Source organism: Ambystoma mexicanum, chromosome 12 (genome assembly GCF_040938575.1).
Source record: "Ambystoma mexicanum isolate Mex_15411 chromosome 12, UKY_AmexF1_1, whole genome shotgun sequence".
NCBI classification, from domain to species: domain Eukaryota; kingdom Metazoa; phylum Chordata; class Amphibia; order Caudata; family Ambystomatidae; genus Ambystoma; species Ambystoma mexicanum.
Genome location: NC_090936.1, coordinates 1,101,695,334 through 1,101,716,766, shown reverse-complemented (window position 1 = coordinate 1,101,716,766; position 21,433 = coordinate 1,101,695,334). Strand labels below are relative to the sequence as shown.

General features: G+C 46.3%; 1 protein-coding gene across 1 annotated transcript in view; it reads right to left on the bottom strand.

Annotated features, from left to right (window-relative positions):
* The window catches only part of PFKFB3 (6-phosphofructo-2-kinase/fructose-2,6-biphosphatase 3), a 335,583-nt gene extending 314,406 nt beyond the window's left edge, over window positions 1–21,177 (bottom strand). Inside the window, exon 1 of the mRNA XM_069629666.1 lies at window positions 21,021–21,177. Within this exon, the coding sequence (XP_069485767.1) occupies window positions 21,021–21,036 (16 nt within the window). The 5' untranslated portion in view covers window positions 21,037–21,177. The remainder of the gene's footprint in view (window positions 1–21,020) is intronic.
* Between the last annotated feature and the right edge of the window lie 256 nt (window positions 21,178–21,433).

The window sequence follows — 21,433 nt, the reverse complement described above, 5'->3', positions numbered from 1 at the left end:
GCCAAGCATGAAAGTAACTGAAGGTACAGCGGCTGCATGCTGGAACTCGAGTCAAGTTCCCAGAGCCAAGCATGATAGTAACTGAAGGTTCAGCGGCTGCATGCTGGAACTCGAGTCAAGTTCCCAGAGCCAAGCATGAAAGTAACTGAAGGTTCAGCGGCTGCATGCTGGAACTCGAGTTAAGTTCCCAGAGCCAAGCATGAAAGTAACTGAAGGTTCAGAGGCTGCATGCTGGAACTCAAGTCAAGTTCCCAGAGCCAAGCATGAAAGTAACTGAAGGTCCAGTAACTGAAGGTGCAGCGGCTGCATGCCGGAACTTGAGTCAAGTTCCCATAGCCAAGCATGAAAGTAGCTGAAGGTTCAGCGGCTGCATGCTGGAACTTGAGTCAAGTTCCCAGAGCCAAGCATGAAAGTAACTTAAGGTACAGCGGCTGCATGCTGGAACTCGAGTCAAGTTCCCAGAGCCAAGCATGAAAGTAACTGAAGGTTCAGCGGCTGCATGCTGGAACTCGAGTCAAGTTCCCAGAGCCAAGCATGAAAGTAACTGAAGGTTCAGCGGCTGCATGCTGGAACTCGAGTCAAGTTCCCAGAGCCAAGCATGAAAGTAACTGAAGGTCCAGTAATTGAAGGTACAGCGGCTGCATGCTGGAACTTGAGTCAAGTTCCCATAGCCAAGCATGAAAGTAGCTGAAGTTTCAGCGGCTGCATGCTGGAACTTGAGTCAAGTTCCCAGAGCCAAGCATGAAAGTAACTGAAGGTACAGCGGCTGCATGCTGGAACTTGAGTCAAGTTTCCAGAGCCAAGCATTAAAGTAACAGAAGGTTCAGCGGCTGCATGCTGGGGCTTGAGTCAAGTTCCCAGAGCCAAGCATGAAAGTAACTGAAGGTACAGCGGCTGCATGCAGGAACTTGAGTCAAGTTTCCAGAGCCAAGCATGAAAGTAACTCAAGGTTCAGCGGCTGCATGCTGGGACTCGAGTCAAGTTCCCAGAGCCAAGCATGAAAGTAACTGAAGGTACAGCGGCTGCATGCTGGAACTTGAGTCATGTTCAGTCCTAGAGCCAACAGAAATGTAACTGAAAAGAGAGCTGTTGCAGCCTAGAAGCCAGGCTCCTTGTGACAAACAAAAACATAATGGGGGAACTGTTGCATGCTGGAACTTAAAGTTCCAAGAGTCATGCAGGAATGTGTTTAAAAGAGGATCTGGTCCAGGCTTGAACTTAAAAACAAAGTTCCAAGAATCATGCAAGACAGTGTGTTAGAAAAGGGGAATTCTTGCAGGCTGGAACCGAAAAAGAAAACGAAATTCCAAGAGCCATGAAACAAAGTGTTTAAAAAGGAATTGGCGTAGTCTGGAACTTTAAGATCAAGTTCCAAGAGTCTTGCAAGAAAGCGTGGGAAGCATGAACTGTTGCAGCCTGGAACTTAAAGACGAGGTTCCCAGAGTCATCCAAGAAAGGGGAACTGTTGCAGAAAGGGGGAGTACCTGGCCATTTGATGTTAACCCTGGCACTGTAATGAGCTGGGCGTTTGGTGGCAATGTTTGACCATGGGACGCGGACCTGGCATTTGTATGGCAATCCCTGGCATTGGGGTGGGTGCCAGGACCTTTTATGGCATCCCCTCGCATATAGCTACATGCCTGGCCATTTGGGTGAGCACCTGTGCATCGGGTTCAGTGCCTGGATGTGTTATGCCAATCAGATGTGTAGCTGGGCATTTGATGGTAATGCTTGCCAAAGGGTCAAGCATCTGGAACTGTGATGGTGATCCCTGGTAACGAGGGGAGTACCTGGACAGTTAATGGCAATTCCTGGCAATGAGGAGTATGCCCTCCATATCCTATGAGAATCGCTGGCATTGGGGAGAGTCGTTGGGCATTTGGTGGCAATCCCTGTCATTGGGTTGGGTCGCTGGCCATTTGATAGAAATCCCTGGCAATAAGAGGGGTAGCTGAGCGTGTCATTCAATGTCCTGTCAATGGCCATTACATGCAGGGGAACAAGTACCTGGACATCCGATGAAAATCCAAAGCAATGGGTTGATGGCTTGGTCATGCCAAGGCAAGTCCTGGAAAAGGGTAGGTGTGTAGGCATTGATAGCCCCTCTCAATTATGCTGGCAGTGGTCGAGTACCTGGCCATTTGATGTCTTTTTTCTGCCTGGAGCAGAAGGGCATGCACTTTTGATGGGGTGTGAGCCTGGGGTGTTTGGTGACACACTCTGGCATACTCTGGTAGCTAGTTATACTGCATTTGATTCGAATACCTGGCATATGATGTTAGCAGCTGTCATTTGATTCGAATGTGAGCTGTGATGTAGAAACCTGGTTATTTCATCGACATGCCTGGAATATAGTTAGAAAATCTGGCATATGAAGTCAGCACCTGCTTTATGCTGGTATTACATGGGCTTTTAATGACAATTACTGATTTTCAAAACAGCTATTTTTTTATGTGCCACTTCTTACCGAATGCCTAGCCCAATTTAATAATTCTGAATGTATCGACAACTGAAGGTTGAAGGCCTAAGTCGTCTCTGCTGCTATTTGATTTTGCCCAGTGCAGAATTGCACCATCTCAGGGGAGAGTGCTTAACGCTATCCAGACAGATCCTTAGCCCTGAAAAGAAACCATGTAACTATACAAAAGTCAAAACTATGGGCTTTGTCGTCAATGCTTTTTTATGTAGCACCTACTGCCACAGCTTCGCAGCACTGTAACCATGTTCTACTATCTCCCAGCACATGATAAATAACTCGTCTGATTGATCTCCGAAGGACAGAGATGGAGACGTCCACCCTGGGATGCAAACCCCTGACCTTGAGGTCAGCATGTATATATGCTCCCCAGCCCCCCTCAGAGATGCCAGTCAAATAGCTCAGTGAGTTAAACACTCCTGCTGTCATCTGTGCTCAAATCATAGTAGCTGTTGCAGCCAGCAGGCCACCGTCCCTTGTCAGATGTCACCAGGTGACATCCCCATGAAGGCTCGAATCCCAGCCGGGTTAATTCAATCGATCTGCCTTTGGAGGTTGATGCATGGAGTAACATTACTTGGAGTAATAGTAACACGGGCGGTTTACAGCGCTACAAAAACAGAAAACGGTGATGCCAGCAACGTATAAAGGGTAAGTTATTGTTAACACCTATATTGGGTAGATGTAATGTTCGGTCATTGGGTAAACACCATTCACATTACTTTCCTGTATGCAACATGTCCTGCAGATTTTGGGGCTGTCTCCTTTTCTTGTGACGTGTGCGCTTTTTCAAGTCACTTTTTGGGGCTATTGAAAACCAGTGTTATTTCAGACAGCACATGCTTCTGGAAGACGGATAAGACGGTGGCATAGTCATGTGACGGGCATAGGGCACCGGGATGCTGGCCCTGCCCCAGCCCAACTGGCCTTTCCGGGAACGCCAGCCTTTAGGGAATTCTGTTATTACTGTAGCCCGGTAGGACTCCAAATCTGAGAAGACAAAGCTTGTCTACCTGTGCATATATATATGAGCTTAAGGGTGGGCAATATATGGGGACAAGGAGACTATGGAGGGATGGGGTGTGATATCATCCAACTGTTGGGAGGATAGGTCACGTGTTAAGCGCTGACCTCTGACCTGGTGGCCAGTCTGTATGTCACAAGCTTGAATCCTAGCAGGGCTAACCCTGCCCTTCCTCCTTCCAAAGTTGTTCACATGAGTACCATTCCATTACAACATCTAGACCCGAGAGGAGTATAGCAAGATGTGCTATTTATATATAATCCTGATATCACGATTAGTATTATTATTATTATTATTATCGCTCCCTGCTGATTCCTCATCTGGCCAATTAAACTACATGAGAGAATGTTCCAAATGAAGAATGCACACAAGAATGTACACGCAAAACACAGTCACATTGGAAACAATTCATTAGACCCAAAAAGGAACCCGAAATGCAACCTTTACATTATAAATACAATTTGTCGTGAAGGGTTTGGGCGTCACTAGGCATGCTTGGCCCTCCACTTCCCAGCCCTTTGCAGCCCCAGACCTGTCTGGTAGTAGTTTAACATATGTTTCCTTTTACATTACACGTTTTGTTAGAAATTGGGTATAAAGCCATACAATTTGAAATTGGTTCTGAAAGGAAACACTTGAAAAGAATTGAATAGATGCCAAGTCACCAACAGTACACAGGTGCAGTTTACAACATATTTCCACAATTCCTGTGCCCAAAATACATGCCATCATTTGCACTTTAAGAGCACACTCATGTTGGTTGTGCTCAATAATGGCAGTTTTGCCACTGTAAAAAGACACTCATGCTGGCTGTCGTAATATGCCGTCATTGCCACTGTATTAACACACTCGTGTTGGCTGTGCATACTAACACCCAGGGGAGTTGCTAGGTCTGGAAAAGACCCGGGGCTATGCTGGTGTCGGAACTGTTGGGACTGGGGGCTAGCTAGTCTTTTGGCTGTAGCTCCTGAGATTCTATCCGGGGCTACAACCAAAAGATCAGGGGCTATAGCCCCCTTAATCCCCCCCTAGCAACGCCCCTGCTAACACCAGTAGTAATTTTACCACTGTAAGAAGATTTTTTAATGCTGGCGGTACCGTTATAATCCAGTACTGCCACGGTAAAAACACACTCAAGTTGGCAGCGCCTAGTAACTCCAATACTGCCCCTCTAAGAAAACAGGTTCATTCTAGTACTGTCAATATATGGCAGTATTGACATTGTATGAACACACACTATTGAATGTGCCCAATAGTGGCTTCAATGCCACTAAAGAAGGCTTCTTCATGCTGGCAATACTAATACATTCCAGTATTGACACTGAAAGAACACACGCAACTTGGCGTTGCCCAATAATACCAGTATTGACACTTTTAGAAGAGGCGACCATGCTGGCTGTGTCAATATATGTCAGTTTTGCCCTACACCATGCTGACTTTCAGCCCATTTTTACAATATACCTGGAGTTCTTAAAACACTACACCTTGATTGCCATTTAAATTCACAATGCCATTGCCCGCACCAGCTCCTCCAAGCACCAGCCCAACCCCCTCCCACCTTCACACACATACACTCGATGGAAGCATGCATATTAACATAAACATACAAAACACACATTCAAACAACACTCAAAAACGAATTCACACAGTTTCTGTTATTTTGAAGCACGGTCCGACACCTTGTCCCTCAGCAACACTCATCTCAATGAAAAGCACAACAGCAACAGGAAGCAGGTATGGAAGTGGAGTGACACTTTCCTCCTTCAGGCGTACCTCCAGCACCGCCAATAGGAATGCATGAGCAGAGGGTCCCAAGAGGCGCCATTCTGGGTTCCTACAGGCCGTCCTGCCTTACTTTCCCTATGGCATTCACGGCCATACACCTGCAGGCCTCCACTTGGGACTACCAACCAAAAAACACACCTATGCTCAGTGACCGGTTTCTCTGAACGGAAGCCTGCAACAGCGAATCACAGCTCTCTTGCTCGTTTTCCCTTAGTAGGACCGACAACTCCATAACAAAACATAAGGATAAGGTCAAAACATAAGGTCTTGGGAGGATAGCTCAGGGGCAACTTGCTCACCTTGAAAGCAAGACAACGCAGAACAACACAGGTTCGATCCCCAGTCAGCGCTTAGAAACCACTGGGTATTAAGCGCGTTATAAATAACCATTTACAATAAGTGAGTCATTTGATAGGTAAAACATATAATCAGTCGAAATCTCCTGCCTTCAATTGGAAACCCGAGAAGAAAGTGGGACAAAGAAGCAAATACATTTGTAAAATTCCTAATTTGGCCACAGCGAGTGAAGGAAGACACTTGGGGAGACCTTCTAGGAAAATAAAAATACCAGCAATGTAAGGGGTTAGGATTACTTCCGAGTATCCGCAATTTGTCGCTATATTTTAAGCACTGTACATGCATCGGAAGTCTTGGCTCTCCGGGCTCCTCATTTTGCAAGTTTTGTGACTCGTTCTGGCGTATTAAAGGACCAAGAAGGGTCACCTAATGTCACTGGCCTTCGGGTGAGGCCGCCACCCGCTGCCCACTGTGTGTGCTCTCCCACAGTGCCCTTTTTATCTGACCCGCACGTCACTTGCTCTCTTCCGAGGCCTATTTTTAACTTGCTGTATTCTAGTCCCCGTCTCTGCCCAGCCTCTTTTTTTTTTTGTAACATAGCGGGTTAAGCGCTGTTTACTGCATTCCTCCTTTCGTGGGAGCCCGGGCGACTACGGATGCAGCCGAACTTTGGGCCAGGGATTCAGCGAGTTGCCGAGGGCATTTCCCGGGTCCTGGCAGCATTTCGGAGGCCTTAGCAACAAGTATTTGTTCATCTTATTTACAAGTCTTCCCACTGCTTCACCAGATACAAAGGAACACACAGGCCTTGTTCTGTTCCCTGTTTGAGGAGAGAGACAAGATCAAACGTCCGCCCCTTGAACTCAGCGGTCTTCTGGCCTGGGGCGGGACCCGGAAGCAGGGCAGAGCCTTCGATAACTGGAAGCATCACTCTGCCGTGGTACCCTTATCAATCATACGCCACCGAGGCAGCACGAGCAACGACAAAGAGCTGCCCTGCGCCGAGCAGAAAGGGTCTCTTCTGTGCCGTTCTCCCCTTTCCGCCGCAAACGCTCCCTCCTGAACGTCCCAACACGCGTGCATCTGTGCCCTCTATCACATATGGCCTAAGAAAGAGGCCAGTCACATTAGGCTGGGTGGCACCTGTCTTTGTGGCAAGGGTCTTACCAATTGTGACGCGCACAAACTTCCGACTTTCACTGGTTAGTAACTCATCTTTGACTCCTCCAGCCAAACCACCTGACTGGACTAACAAGTGCGGTGACGTTGCCCCATTTCGAAGACAACCTTGTATATGCAGCCACCTTGAAACTACAATTAATAAGATATACGCCGCGGCTTTAAGTGGACCGGGGCTATCCAGGGAACAGCTTTCACAGGGTCCGAAAATTGCTCTCGAGTGGTGCTCTTGTGCAGTGGCGTCGCCAGGGGGTTTAAGGGGGGCTGGGTCCCTACTCGGAAATCCTGCCGCCCCCAACCCTATACGTCCTTTGGGCTACTCATCTGCAGTGCCGTGTTTGCCCTCACGGCACACACACAGGGTCACAATCAACAATGAACAGCTGTTAAATTCCCTCTGCCATCAGGACCAGCCTCTCCAATCAGAATGTAGCGCACAAAGCTGTGAATGATGGGCCATCCGTGACTTAATGGTTTTGTGCCTACATTCTGATGCGAGGGGAGTTGCAGTGGGGTTTGGTATTTGGTGTGCACAAAAGCTTCTCTGCAGGAGTGCTTGTGACGTCGCACATTCCCTTTCATAGTCGGCCCACCTACTTTTGTCTGTGGCCCCCCTACTTTTGTCCTTGGCCCCCTCTGTACTCCCCCCTAAATTGGTCGAGAATAGCGTCCCAGAAGCAATGTGGATCGGCCATTTTGAAAGTTTGTACAAGGAATCAAGGACTGCCTTCAGCAAGAGTGGGAAGGAATATTTGGGGAGCACACCCCACGGAGATGAAATTCATTTATCGTTTACCCTGAATGAAGTGGGGATGCATTAAAGTCTCAAAAAGTGGGAAAAAGCCTAAGGGCCCGATATGGTTCCAATCGACATGTTTAATAACAAGATAGATATTTGGGGCCCATATATTTTGAATTTATTTAATGTGGTACAAGCAGAAGGTGTGGTGCCACCCTCTTGGACCCAGACTTTCCTTGTACCCATATTCAAGAAGGGGGATAGGGCGTCTCATGCCAACTACAGACCCATCTCCCTTCTTGATGCGGGTGGCAAGGTGGTCGCCAAGGCGCGCTTGGTGCATTTGGAGGCGTGGATTCTAGAGGTGGGGCCTCCAACTCATTTGCAAGCTGGGTTTTCGGCAAAATCTGAGCACTATGGACCAATGTGTCAGGTTACATTTAATCACTGAGAAATACTTTACATTAAGGAGCATGAACGTATATACCACGTTTGTCGACCTCAGGACAGCCTTCAACAGTGTTCCCCGAGCCAAACTTTGTTTGGTATTAACAGAGCTAGGGTTGCCATCATCCATCTTGAGAGCAGTCCAGCTATTGCACACCGGTAATGGTGCCACAATCAGGCATTCCCTTGATGGGAGAACAACACGCAGGGTAAACGTTGAAGTTGGTGTAAGCCACGGTTGTGTTTTGGCCCCCAGTTTATTCTGTTTATTTACAAATTGGGTAATTGATCAATTGTTGTCTGGGTTAACGGATGTATAGTAGTAAGGTAAATGCACACCTAATTGGAGAAAGTATTGCGAAGTATTGTTTAAACACCCACAAGGAGTGATCTCTATATTCTTATGAGGTGCAGAGGAGGAATAGAGGGTTTTGGCACAACAACCCTATAGTAAATAAGAACAAAGGAAGAGGACAAAGGATCCAACCTTGGGTCCTCTTCCTTTGTTCTGGGTTAACGGATGTCCCCATCTTGGCGGATGAGAACATTCTAATTCTCTTGTACGCTGATAATGTAGTTTTGCTCTCACTAACTCCATTGGGCCGCCGGGATCCAGAAATATATTTGAAGAGTTCTGTGAGGTTAATGGTTTAGTCATAAACATACAAAAAACGAAATCATTGGTTTTTAGTAGACATAGACGGAAGAAAATCCGTAGACTCGCAATTACTCTAAAAGATCTGCCCACTGGCCATGTTTCTTGGTATGATCATTTAGGGGCTAGGGTGTAGGCTAACTGCACTTGGGGTGATCAAACAGAGCGTGCTGCTCCTAATTTAACTAGTCACTGTGGTATGATTTTCCGATTTGCGCAGGAACATCGGGCGGGGCCAGTGAGTGTCGCCATGATGGTTTACAAGGGCCAAGCTAGGCAGGCTGCATTACACGGAGCAGAGCTCTGGGGTATGAGCACCACGGCCAAACTGCAAGTTGCAGAGCACACATTTTAAAAATTCACCACGGGGCTACCTGTCAATGCACCTAGCATCCCCAATCTGTATGGATAATAGCGTACACAGGATATGTCTGCCATGCTAAACCTGTGTTCCTTTGGACCCGTATCTGGGCAAATCCCAAATTTGGCAAATTTAGAGAGGCGATGAGGGATTTATTATCCCAGAGGTGGTTTGAATATTGCTTGGTTTGTGGCTATCAAGAACGAATTAACCACTACGGGGTGGAATATTTTTGGCAGAACCCTGAATCCACTCCTATCAATTTTAAAAAGAATATGAGTGTCGCACACGCCAAAAGATGGGAAAGGGACATTTTGGCTAAACGGACCCATTTGAACAGTCTTAGCAGCTGCTCGCTTTTCAAGAGATCTCATGGTTTTGATCAGTATTTGAATATGATGCAGCACAAACTCATGGGCGCAGTTTATATGAAACTACAAATAGGCTCCCTCCCGCTTGCAAGTCTAGGAAATAAATGGAACCCGGGCTGCTCTTTTGACTGCCCGCATTGCCCGAACATCGTGGAAAGTGTGGCATATTTTATTTTATTTTGCCATAGATATTCGGACATAAGAAGAAAGTGTTTGAAACCCCTTTTAAAGCAGCATTGTATTAGAAGAGTTGGCGACGCACTCCAGCTGTGCTTGGTGGGTGAGAACCAACTGGCCACCCCCTGCATAGGGGCATTATGTGCTGCATGCATGCAGCAGAAGGCTAAGGTCTACAGTATCCTAATTCATTCCTAACCAGTCCCAGGGCAATAATTATCCATGCGCTAAAACGCGCCTCTACCTAATGGTGCTGTGTCAGTGTTTCAAGGCTGTAACTTCCATTAAAATGTACTGTACACTGACATTGTAGCTATCACAGTTTTTACCTTATTTGATACTATTACGACTCAGGCGGTAAGGGTTTTACGGCGGCGTAAACAGCGCCGACCCTTACCGCCTGATTCCGAGGTCCCTTAGCGCCATGGAGGTTTTAACACCTGCTTTTAGCAGGTATTAAAATCCATGGCGCTAAGGGACCTTGATGTTAATTACGGCACCGTAATTTACGGTGGCGTAATTAACGCCTTCCCCACTCCCATTATGCCCTATGGGGCAAAATGGGAATGGGGAAGGGAAAATGGGAAAATGGGGATTTACCGCCCCGCCAAGGTTGGAATGGGGCGGTAAATCCGCCAACCACCATGGCGTAAACATAGTTTACGCCATGGTGGTAAAGTCACAGCCCAGGCGGTAACTTACCGCCTGGGTCGTAATGAGGCCCTATGACACTTTTTGTCTAGTAGTGTTTTGTCGTTTAAATGGCAGGAGATTTAGGGTATGCCCCCCCCCCCTCAGGAACAAACATGACGATTTTTATTCAATCGCACTTTGTCAAATGATTTTTATTCTATCATTGTCTGGAAACAATACCGATACAAGCTATTACTGTAACCAACCTGCTGAAGCAACAAGCGCCTAGATGCCTGCGGGCTTGTCGCGCTATAAAAATGTCTAAATAAATAAATAAATAGTATTTTGCCAATTGCATGTTCATGTTGATTCTTTCATTCTATTCGCTTTTACTTATTAATCCTGGTTTGTCTCATGTGGTTTTGTAATACTGTTGTATGTGTCTTCATGGTCCATCTAGCCGAAATAAAGCAGGATGGCGATGATGAAACTATCTTCCTTCAAACTTTTATTTTTTTTATATTTTACTTCCTAATGATTCAAGATAAATGCTCTTCCGTTTGTGACTTCCCTGTGGTTGGGTAAAACACTCTTTCTGCCTAAGAAATGCATGCTACTTGTGTTGCGTGGTGTGACAATATGGAAAATGGGCAACAACTCACAAAGAACACTCCTAAATATCCTAGAGTCACCATTCGAAGAAACAAAAACGTGCATTACATAAAAAAGCAACAACACGTGATATGATGGGGGTCAGAGGGCGCCCCTCCTTCAGCGAGAAAACAGGAAACTCAACAGCTGTGGCAAAAAAGATAAGAGCTACAAGAGAGATGTGTGAGACATTGCAAAGCATATCACTACACTATTACCAAGAAAAATAAAGCTCTTCTCCACAATCGTGTTTCACAAGCCTGAAACACATCCTCAGAGGATTTCAAAATCCTCAAAGAACTTTCAACCCCTAGCAGCGCATAAGCCATCACTTCCCAGAAACAAGCAGGCAAACTGTGTCCCTTCTTCCAAAACAAGGTCAAATAAATCGAAGAGAACATCAACCATCCAGGATCAGATATTCCTGCCACCCTCACCACCCCCTGCCAACTCTCATCCAGGCCTACAAGTCCATTTCCCCCAAAACATGAATACATTGTCCAAACAAACCCACCTGTGCCCAGCCATGCCAGGAAAATAACGCGTTAACAGCGCGGCCCCAGTATTTGTAGCTCTGATCAACATCTTCTCTCCTAAGGAGAAGTATCTAAAGGACTTAAGAGAACGACCACCTCCCCTCTGCTCAAAAGATCCCTTTGCAGACCCCCAACGTGCTCTACAATGTCTGGCCTATTGCAAACAACCCGTCATCTGTAAAATATTGGAGAAAGTGGCCACCCAAAAACTGCTGGAATATGGCAAAACTCAGAAACTCTTCCATGACAAACACTGTGGTTTCAAACCTTCTCAAAGTACAGGCTGGGCATTGCTCTTCATCAAAGAGATCCTCACGACATCTTTCGCTGATGACACCCCAGTGGACCTATTCCTCGGGGACTTATTGGTGACTCAAACATGGTCAGCCACCGTATCTTGCTGCGTAGTCAGCAGCACACAACGGATACCAGAGTGGCCTCAACATTGATCCTTGTGTTTCTCCGGTAAAGAGAATCAAAGTAGGCTCAGGCCCTTTGAGTTCCGAACACTTGATCACGATAGACAGAGTCCCTCAAGGTTCAGTTCTATCCCCGTGGCTCTTGCACTGTTGCATGAAGTCTCTAGCAGCGACAAGTAGAGCCTTTCTCAATACCTTTCCACATGTATGTGGATGATACGCAAATCACATTTCGCATCCACCACTAAAACATCTCCACTTACTTGGCTCAAATACGAGATTGGAAGATGATCTCTATTTAAACACACCACAGCCCAAAATCATTTGATTGGGCATGAGCATTCTTCAAGCTCCCCTTTATTAATCAGATTGTGTTTACGCCTGCATCTGCCATGCATACTTATTATGTGGCCCTCCGGATGTTTTGGACTACAGCTCCCATGATTCTTCACCACTAAATATGCTGGCTAGGGACCATGGTACTTGAAGTATAACCTATCTGGAGAGCCATGTAATGAATAATCATGTTCTACAGTTTCTCGACATGCACCACAAGGTAGAAGTGAATAGAGATGTGGTTCTTGCAAGGATTAATGAAAGCAAACGCATATAGTTGGGGTCTCCCAAAAAACCTAATCCATCGCTTGCAACAAACCCAGAACAAGGCAGTGAGAGTCTTGCTGAAGCTGAAACACTGGAACCAGACACCTCAGCATTGACATCCCTGCATTGCCTCCCTGTGGAGAACTGAATTTAAAAGTCTTTACATTATACACTGGCCTTACATAGGGAGCACCCCCCTTTTATCTCAACAATTGCATCAAAAGGTATGTCCCATGCCGAGGGTCAAATTCCACCTCCCCTGAGAAACTCACAATGATTGGTCACAGAGAGAAGAAGGCAGGATGTAAGATGATTGCCCCACCAGCTGGCACCCCCCTCTGATCCACAGAAAGGTGTAAACGCTGACTCTCCTTCTGGCATTCCCATCACCTTGACCCTTTCATTGGATGTCAACAATTTGGAGTGGTATTTGATGGCAACTGGTCATATAGAAGAAGTGGTAATTATTACATTTGGTTATCAGAATTATTCATTTTGTATGTTTTTCAATGATGATGCTTATTGCAGCCCAGGTTGACCTTTGGTTGAGAAGTCTCTGTATATGTGCTGGTGGTGATCACAGGACTAAAAAAGTGAAGGGTCCTTGTATGTGGTTTGTGTTTCTTGGAACAAAGATGGAACACCATCATATCATCTTGGTTATTATATTGATATACATTGCCTCAATATTCCTAAATACAAACTGCAAAAAGCAGGAGGGTCTAGTTTCCAAGTGCAAGCAGCCAAGTCTTGAAATGCACTGCCACCAGCTCTAAGAGCCGAACCTTCTTTCTGGACCTTCAGAAATAAGGTAAACACCTGGCTCTTCTCCCAGCTCAAGTGGCTCAAGCTTCAATCTACATCACCACTACTCCTGCACTCATACAAAGGTGATTTCCTAGATATGCACCACCTCGAGGCCTCTTCCTCTCTCGCTCACATTCTTGTAACCTCAGCTACCTCCATCCTTTACATGCCTGCATGGTCAGGTACGTTAGCTTGATCTGTAACTCAAGTCAACTGCCAACATCTCTTCCTATGCAGGCGAGTACCCTCTTGTCTGTAAAGCCAGCTTTATTCTACTTTATTGTAACAATTGTTGTAGATGCTAGTTAGCTTGTTCTATTATAATTGTTGCACATGTAAGCTAGCTAGATCTGTAACGCTAGCCAATTTCCTACCTCCCTTCCTATGTAGGTGACGACCTTCTTGTCTGTAATGCCTGTTATTTTACTATCTCCTTGTAATAATTAGTTGTACATGTAAGTTAAAGCGCCTAGATACCTCTGGGTTAGGTGCGCTATATAAGCAAATAAACAAAACTAAATTACAATTATTTTTGTGTCGTGTTTCCTCCATCTCCACCTCCCCCTTCTTACTTTTGTTTTTACTTATGTAAACATGTCTTTTCCATTCTGTTTTATTTTTATGTGCAATGCGTGATCATGTATTTAAATGTTGGGTTCATTTATTATTGTTAAATACGTTTGGCCACAATTTTCGAATAAAGAAAGCCAAATGTGCATTTACTGCGCGTTCGGCAGGGGCAAAAAAAACAGAAGCCCATGATGTCAAATAGGTGATCTGAGGTGTTGGGGGTGTCCTCGGCTCCCCATGCTCGGCATTATGGGCTTTGGGGGCTGCGTGGGTGTCCCCCGCTTCCATGACATTGCAAGCAGGGGACGATAAAGTAAAAAAAAGAAGAAAGGATCCTGCGGCGCCAGCTCCGACCGAGAGTAGTGGGTGGGAACTGACGCTGCAGGAATAGAGGGGAGTCGGCAGCACACACACAAGTGTGCCACCGAAAAGGTAAGATGGGGAATGGGTAGGGGAATGCAGGAGAAAGTGATCTATGTGATCACTGTGTGACACGATTTTCGAATTCGACATTTTCAGATTTGCAATTTCTCGCCGCGCAGTAATCACGTAGATCCGTTAAATACATATGAAAAATGTGTAATGTAGTTTTGGAATCACAGCCCTGAGGAAGACCTTGTAGAATAAGGTCGAAAAACTTGTTGGCTGTTCAGTAAAGCTATTATGTATTGATTTTTTCGAAATTGACCGGTGCAGTTATTGAGTCATTGTGACATTGACGATAGTATCCTGATTCAAGTGTGGTGTGGTGCAAGTGGTCATTGCAACATTTCTAATGATGAATTATGGTTTTCCATCAAGCACTTCAAGATGAGGAGTCCCGCGCCTCCGCTGCAACGCGGGAATCCTGCAGCAGACACAGATCGAACTATATGTGAACGCTCTTCCTCCCCGCGGCCACGTCTATGGATCTGAATGTAGAGAGGGCTGTGAATGATCAGAGTTGCTGCACTTCTTAACTTTTTCAAATTAGGCTGGGTTTCTAAAGGCACAAAAAACAATACAAGGTTTCTCAGCGCTCGGTGTATCCATCTGGCAACAAGGGGAATTATTTGGGTTGTAAGACGACCTTGCACTCACAGCAGGCGTCACACATCCGTCTTCTTTGCCTCTTCCCCGCCACACCTCCCTTGGGGAGCCAAGAAGCCAAACCATCCCACTTGGTGGTTGGTGCAATAAATGACTACAATAGAGCGGAGGTCTGAAAAGTTGTGCCAAATCAGGTGCGAGTAGTTCACCCAATACTGCCTTTTTCGCACCATGATGGTTGTAATCCAAATATCACAATGAGAGAAAACAAAGTATGTTTATCGCAATGCAAAGAAAAACGAGGGCTACACTAACCCATTGACATCTGAGATGGGATAAGCGGAGATCACCAAAAGAACGAGATCCACTGATTGGATGTTGCCCTTTAGTCACATGTCACTGAAGCCATCTTTCTAGCTTCTTAATCAGCAAATGGCAATTGACACTTGTGGTTCTACTCTTCCATCGTTACAATTGCTCGACAAGTGCTGTGAGCTCAAAGCCCAGGATTAATTAAAGGTGTTGCTGTTCAAATTATTCACCATTAATCTCCATTAGCACCCTGGAAGGGGTCACTGGCCAATCCGGATACTCGAGCTGTACTGTCTTCTGCAAGCCCGTGTTCCGAGCAGGATAGGTGCTGGTAGTCAACGCCCATCCCTTCCCCACCCCTTCACCTCTTAGCACCTGTGTAGTTTCCTACGCGGGTGCTAAGTGTGTGTAATTTGCACACAAAAAAAACGTACCTTGGTGCGTGGCCCGGACCTCACCAAGTTTTCCCAAGTCCGTTTTCTGTGTTGATGATGTCGTAGTCATCAACATTAAAAACAGTCTCGTGAACCATGAGGCGGCACTAGGCAGCAAGGTAACGCTCTTTTTTTTTTAATAAACACAAGATCAGCACCCACGTAGGGAACTACACGGGCGCTAATGGCAATATTACCCACCGCCAGTAATGGCACTGCAGGCCTGCATTAAGGGACCCTCGCTTCACTTTGGCCCTTAACTTTGATGGAAGACCATTACCAATATACAAAGGTAACAGCCTTCTCTTCCGCTGCAGATCAGTAATCTGCGTACAAAATATCTATGGGGTGTCATCATATATCTAGCAACGTAGACGGGTCACTGACTACTTTTTTTGTAATCAACTACTTTCTTCACACCCATGTGTTATAAAAAAAGGTGTTTGTTCCACAACAGCTTTCATATCATGCTCTGTAAGTCCTTGTTCCCGCATGTCATTTTGCATCCCTTAATAGTTTAGGAATACAGCTCTAAAAGTACCAAAATCCAATATGATGTGGGCCCAGAGGTAAAAACGGGTTCATTAATTAACACCTGGCATCAGAGAACTTGAGGTCCTGCCCAATATGCCATACTACTTGCATGTTCTTGAAACGCCCCAGAAGAGCATGCAGGATAAAAGTCACATGCTTGTAGTCATTTTTTAACATGGACATGCATCTTTTTTTGATGCAAAACGCATATAATGTGGAATTTCACAAAAAAATGCACATCAAACAAGCAAATGGGCGCCCTCAGCTGTGGTCTCTGTATACTGCTGACCTATTGCTAGAACAGCCGGTTGGGCTTGCCCCTCGTGCCACGCCATGTTCACGCCACCAAACTATCATCAGTTATTTCTATGTTTACCATGGCTCCTGCACACTGCCTTTGTAAACTGCAAGATACAGGAGCAGACTGGCCATTAATCAGAGTGGGCGTTCCCATGCTGGTCTGCAAAGGCAAATGAAAGTACCCGCTGCGCTTTCTGCAGCCCCTCCCTTCCACAGCCAACATTCCTAACAGGTAGCTACTGGTCATTCACATCTACCCAGTTCATTCACCTGCACTGCAGACAGCTCAGTGAGTTAGGTGAGGTGCTTACTTCTGATATCTCTGTTCAGACTGTAGCGCAACTTTATTTTTTATCCTTCGTCCTCATGAGTTAATAACAAGTTTAACAACAGTGCTATAGAGAAACAAAAAATGGTGTCAACAATCACTATACAAAAGTGCACTTTGTGTATTTTTTGCACGACCCGCGCAAAGTGCTTTTGTAGGTTGCCTGATTGAGACCAAAATAAGAGAGAGCAGTAATCCATTACCTGGAGGCAGAGCGCCTTTAGCAATGGATGCAGGGACTGCGTCAGGGCCTTTCAATTGTTTCAGTTAAGAGGGGCCTGAGGGAACCCCCTCAAGAACGGTCACCATGTTGCCAGTCAGCAGTCTTATGACACTGCAATATATTCCTTTCTATATTACATTCGTTCTGAGGCTTCAAATGAATGCTTTGCAGTGCTTGCATTACACTTCCCTCAGGGTTTACTAAGGTGCTCTTATTACCTCGTCTTTTAAAACAGGTTCCTCCAGATCAGGGAGGTGCTGGCAAAGAAGGACGTATAGCATTTCAGTCGGCATTTAGTGTTTCAGCTCCCTGCTGGCTGGCCGGCTCGTGATAATTGACAGCTATTAACACCGGGCTGTATTTGTCTCCATTATAATGTTTGCACACTGGTTTTCACTCTAAGCAAGGGGGGTAGAGCAACGATCATGCTGAAATGGGCCCCCACACCTCTTCAGCCGTGACTGAATGGGTGTACAAGTCTTTTTCAGTGGCAGAGTTTATGGTCATTGGCGTGGAAAAGAGAACCAATGTAGCTAGGAGGCACGGGCACGTAAGCGGGTGGAGAGGGGGCAGGCACAACAATAATCTATAAGCAAAGAGGGAGAGGGAGCCACCCATCCCCTCCATTCTCCCGCCTCTGTTTTCCCGCCAGGATTCCTGCTCATGGCCTGTCCTCCCCCTGTTAGCAAACACAAGGCAAGAACACAAGTAGTGTTAGCAACTCCCCCAGGACTGGAAACTTGGTCACAAGGTGCCAAAAGATTTTGGCCGACAGCAGACAACAGCAGGGGAGGACAGGGAGGAAGGGACAAACAAAAGAAGAAAGGGAGGCCACAAACAAGTGTGGAGGTTTGTTGGCGCCAGCCGGCCGCTTGGGCAACCAAGCTCACAACCAAAGGCATGTCCCCAGGGCATGCTGCATGAATAAAAAGATGGTCAGCTGGAGCCTACTCCATTCCTGCCCAGCACGCAAAGGTTATCCTGCGAACGCAGGAGACAAAACTTTCTTCATCCAAAACCCACCCACCCTGAAGAAAGAAGAAGAACAAAAGGCAGGCAAAGGGAAAGAACAAGACAACGAATGTTGTCTCACAGTCGTGGAAAGAAGATGACGGCCCGGGCCAGGAGGACACCCGCTGGCCAATGTGCCCAAACGTATAACTAGAGATTTTTTATTCTTGACTACCTGGGGTACCCGGTGTTGCCCGTATCCTGATCGAGTGGTGTCTTATGTACCCTGGAGGATGTTGCTCTTGTCCTCTTGTCGGCAAGTCTTGCTTCAGTTTGCTCTGGTGTCTCATGTGCCCTGGAGGATGTTGCTCTTGTCCTCTTGTCGGCAAGTCTTGTTTCAGTTTGCTCTGGTGTCTCATGCGCCCTGGAGGATGTTGCTCTTGTCCTCTTGTCGGCAAGTCTTGTTTCAGTTTGCTCTGGCATCTCATTTGCCCTGGAGAAGGTTGCTCTTGTTCTCTGGTCAGCAAGTCGTGCTGCTGTTTTATGTTGTGTTTGAGAAGCTCTTGATATTGATTTTCGTTTTGCATCAGATGGAGCTTTTCCGAGTGATGTTCGTTTTTTGTGTGGTATGTTTCATTCACTCAATGGCTTCAGCACCTTTGAGAAAATGTCCAAGAAAGATTGATTGATTGTGCTCTCTTCTCATGAATGAACTTAAGTACACTGTAAGCTTGCCATTTCCCATATTTGGAATGGCGTGATAAAAAAAAAATAATTTCTTTTTTGATTCCCTTTAAAAATGCTTTAATAAACACCTTCAAACTGTATGCAGTAGTAATACATTTCAAAGGAATAACCAACACATCGAACATTTTGCTTCAGACACTTTTCCAAATGCTGCCTCCTTCTAGTACCTACTGTAGTGAATCGGGGTAAGCATCAGTAAATGAGGGTGTCTACGGAGTGAATTTTTTGCATCCAAACATTGACTAAATTCTTGCCCCAGACAAATGAGGAATCCAGAACAATTTGGTAGCAGTGGGTTCAATGGTGTGGATTTGTATAGCCAGACAAAAATACACACACATCCTACATTTTTTTTTGCACATAAGGTTTTTGCATCCAAACAAAGACCACGATCTTGCCCCAGACAAAAGAGGAATCCATGCAAAATTTGGTAAACGTGGGTTCAACGGTGTGGATTTGTTTAGCCGGACAAAAATACACATAGCTTCCCTGTAAAGGTGGCGAAAACTTGGAACTTACTTCCACAAGACCTGCAAACAGACCAACCATACCTACTCTTTAGGATAAATGTTATAAAACACATTATCTTGCCTGACCCATCATCTCCGACCGTCGCTGCCCATATGGAATTACTTATTCCCCCTCACTCACCTAATTCACTCTACTTCCTGTCTCCACCTGGAACCTAAGTGGAATCCTGCTCACCATCGAATCTAATTATACTAAGGAGCGTTATATGCTACAATTTGTATATTTCACTATTGCATATTGCTGTAATTTCATTTAGCACACTCTACCTGCGAGCCTTACTGCTCTTTCGAGTGTAGTTTTCTGGAAATTGTATATTTGTACATGATACATTACAGTAGCTATATTGATGTCATATTCTTACTTTAACTTGTATTTTGTTTATTTTGAAGCGTTTTGCACTATATTTGTACATACCTGTTTACTGCATAACAATGTAAGCCTTGCATTTTGATTCTATCGCGCCCCATTACCTCTGGGTCTGGTGCGCGTAATAAGTGAATAAACAAACAAACACACACACATACATTCAGCTTTATATATTAGAAGAGTGTATTTTATAAATAAAATCACAAATATGTTTTATTACTTATCTATTGTGCAATAAAATCCAGAGCCTTTTATTGCCAACACAAAACCAATGTCTCAGTCATCTTAAGGGGCAAAACCCAACGGGGTGTGGTTTTTCAGTGTCTTTACCCGCTCCAGAGCGAATGAGCGCATAGGCCAGACGGAGGTGTGGTGGTGTCCCGTTTAAGTGCCCTGTCATTACTACGTCATGCAATAGCCTTAATAAAGGGAGACTCTTGCCGGCACGTGCGACAGAACCCTCTGATCAGAAGACTCACTGCCACCACTGCAAACCCTTTCAACGGCTACCCGCGGCCCATCACGGCGAAGACCCTGTGAAACCAGCCCTACTGTGACAAGTCCACACAGACCAAGAAGACTCCTAACCCACGACTACACACTCAACCCGAGAAGATGGAGTAATGAGGCTCAAACTTCGGTATCCAAAAATCACCGCTGATGGATAAAATACATCAGCAAGAAGAAGACAGCGAGCGAGCACGTGCGACAGTACTGCGACAGACTCCATGACCGGCAACTCTGTGTGCGACTCATCATCGCTTGTAATGCAAGGTGCCCACATCTGATCCGTGCGATCACGGATCTCTGTGCCATGCCTGCGTGCCCCCAAGCAACTGCCCCGCTGTGTGACCACAGCAATACCTTCATCTACTGAAGGTAGACCGCAGCACCGATCAGGCTGGCCTGTATGACCACAGGTCCAGCACCACAACAGGAGGGAAATCAGTCAAGGCTTCCTAAAGCCAGCTGCAGTAGCATTCTCCCTGGGGCTGGTATCCCAGCCCTCTCCTGGTGCCCTGGCCCGACTCAGGGAGAAGTTGAAAGAGAGCACTATCTCATTACCAGGCGACATGCACATTTTACCGCTGGTCGTGTAAGCCCTTTCCCATCTGCCCTACTAAGCAAACCCACTTTTCTTGCAGGCGCCATAGCGCCAAGAGACCATGCAAATGCCAGCGGTTCGCGGTATAAAAACAAATAACAAAAAGAGACCTGGAAAGCCACAAGCATCATATTGAAACGAACACAAATGCTCAAGGCTGCGTGTTATACAGGGAGAGGCTGGTGAAAAGCGCGCTGCAAATGCAAACGCGAAATCTACGGGGGACTGGTGGGCTTGAAGCTCTACTTAATATGAGGAAATCGTCAGATTGCGGGGCGCTGCCTGGAGTTTGCAGGAGAGAGGGAAATGAGGTGTAAATACAGAGACAGGGTGCGCCATGCCCAGCCGGCCTTGCAGCCGCCTGCCACGCCTTCCTGCCTTTGGACTCCGGCCCAACCCGTGCACCCAGAGCATGCACGGCAAGCCCTACCTCTCCGGAACGGCATTCTGCTCTCTGAGGGGTGGTGGTATGTGGGGGACCACTCTGTCTCTGCACAGCGTCTCGCAGCCTCCGCGGTTCTCCGGGGTTCCCAGTGTCACACAGTGGAGTTCTCGCTCGCTTCGCTCACACCCTTCTCCCTCCCTGCGTCATGTGGAAGGAAGGCCCTCGCGAGTAGGAAGTGGGCCTGCACGGCCCTCCCTTCAGGCCTGTCTCCTTCGCTTCTAGAGGCCGCTATCAGACCCTGGGCTGTCCTTTGGTGCTGCTGGCCTTAATCTGCTCATCACTCTGAAATATGATTCATCTGGCTCTAAACAGCACTTTCAGTCCAGCTCAAAGCAATCTGTTTATTTTAAGAATAAAATCACGCCCACTGAAGTCACAGTAAAACAAGGCTCTGCTAG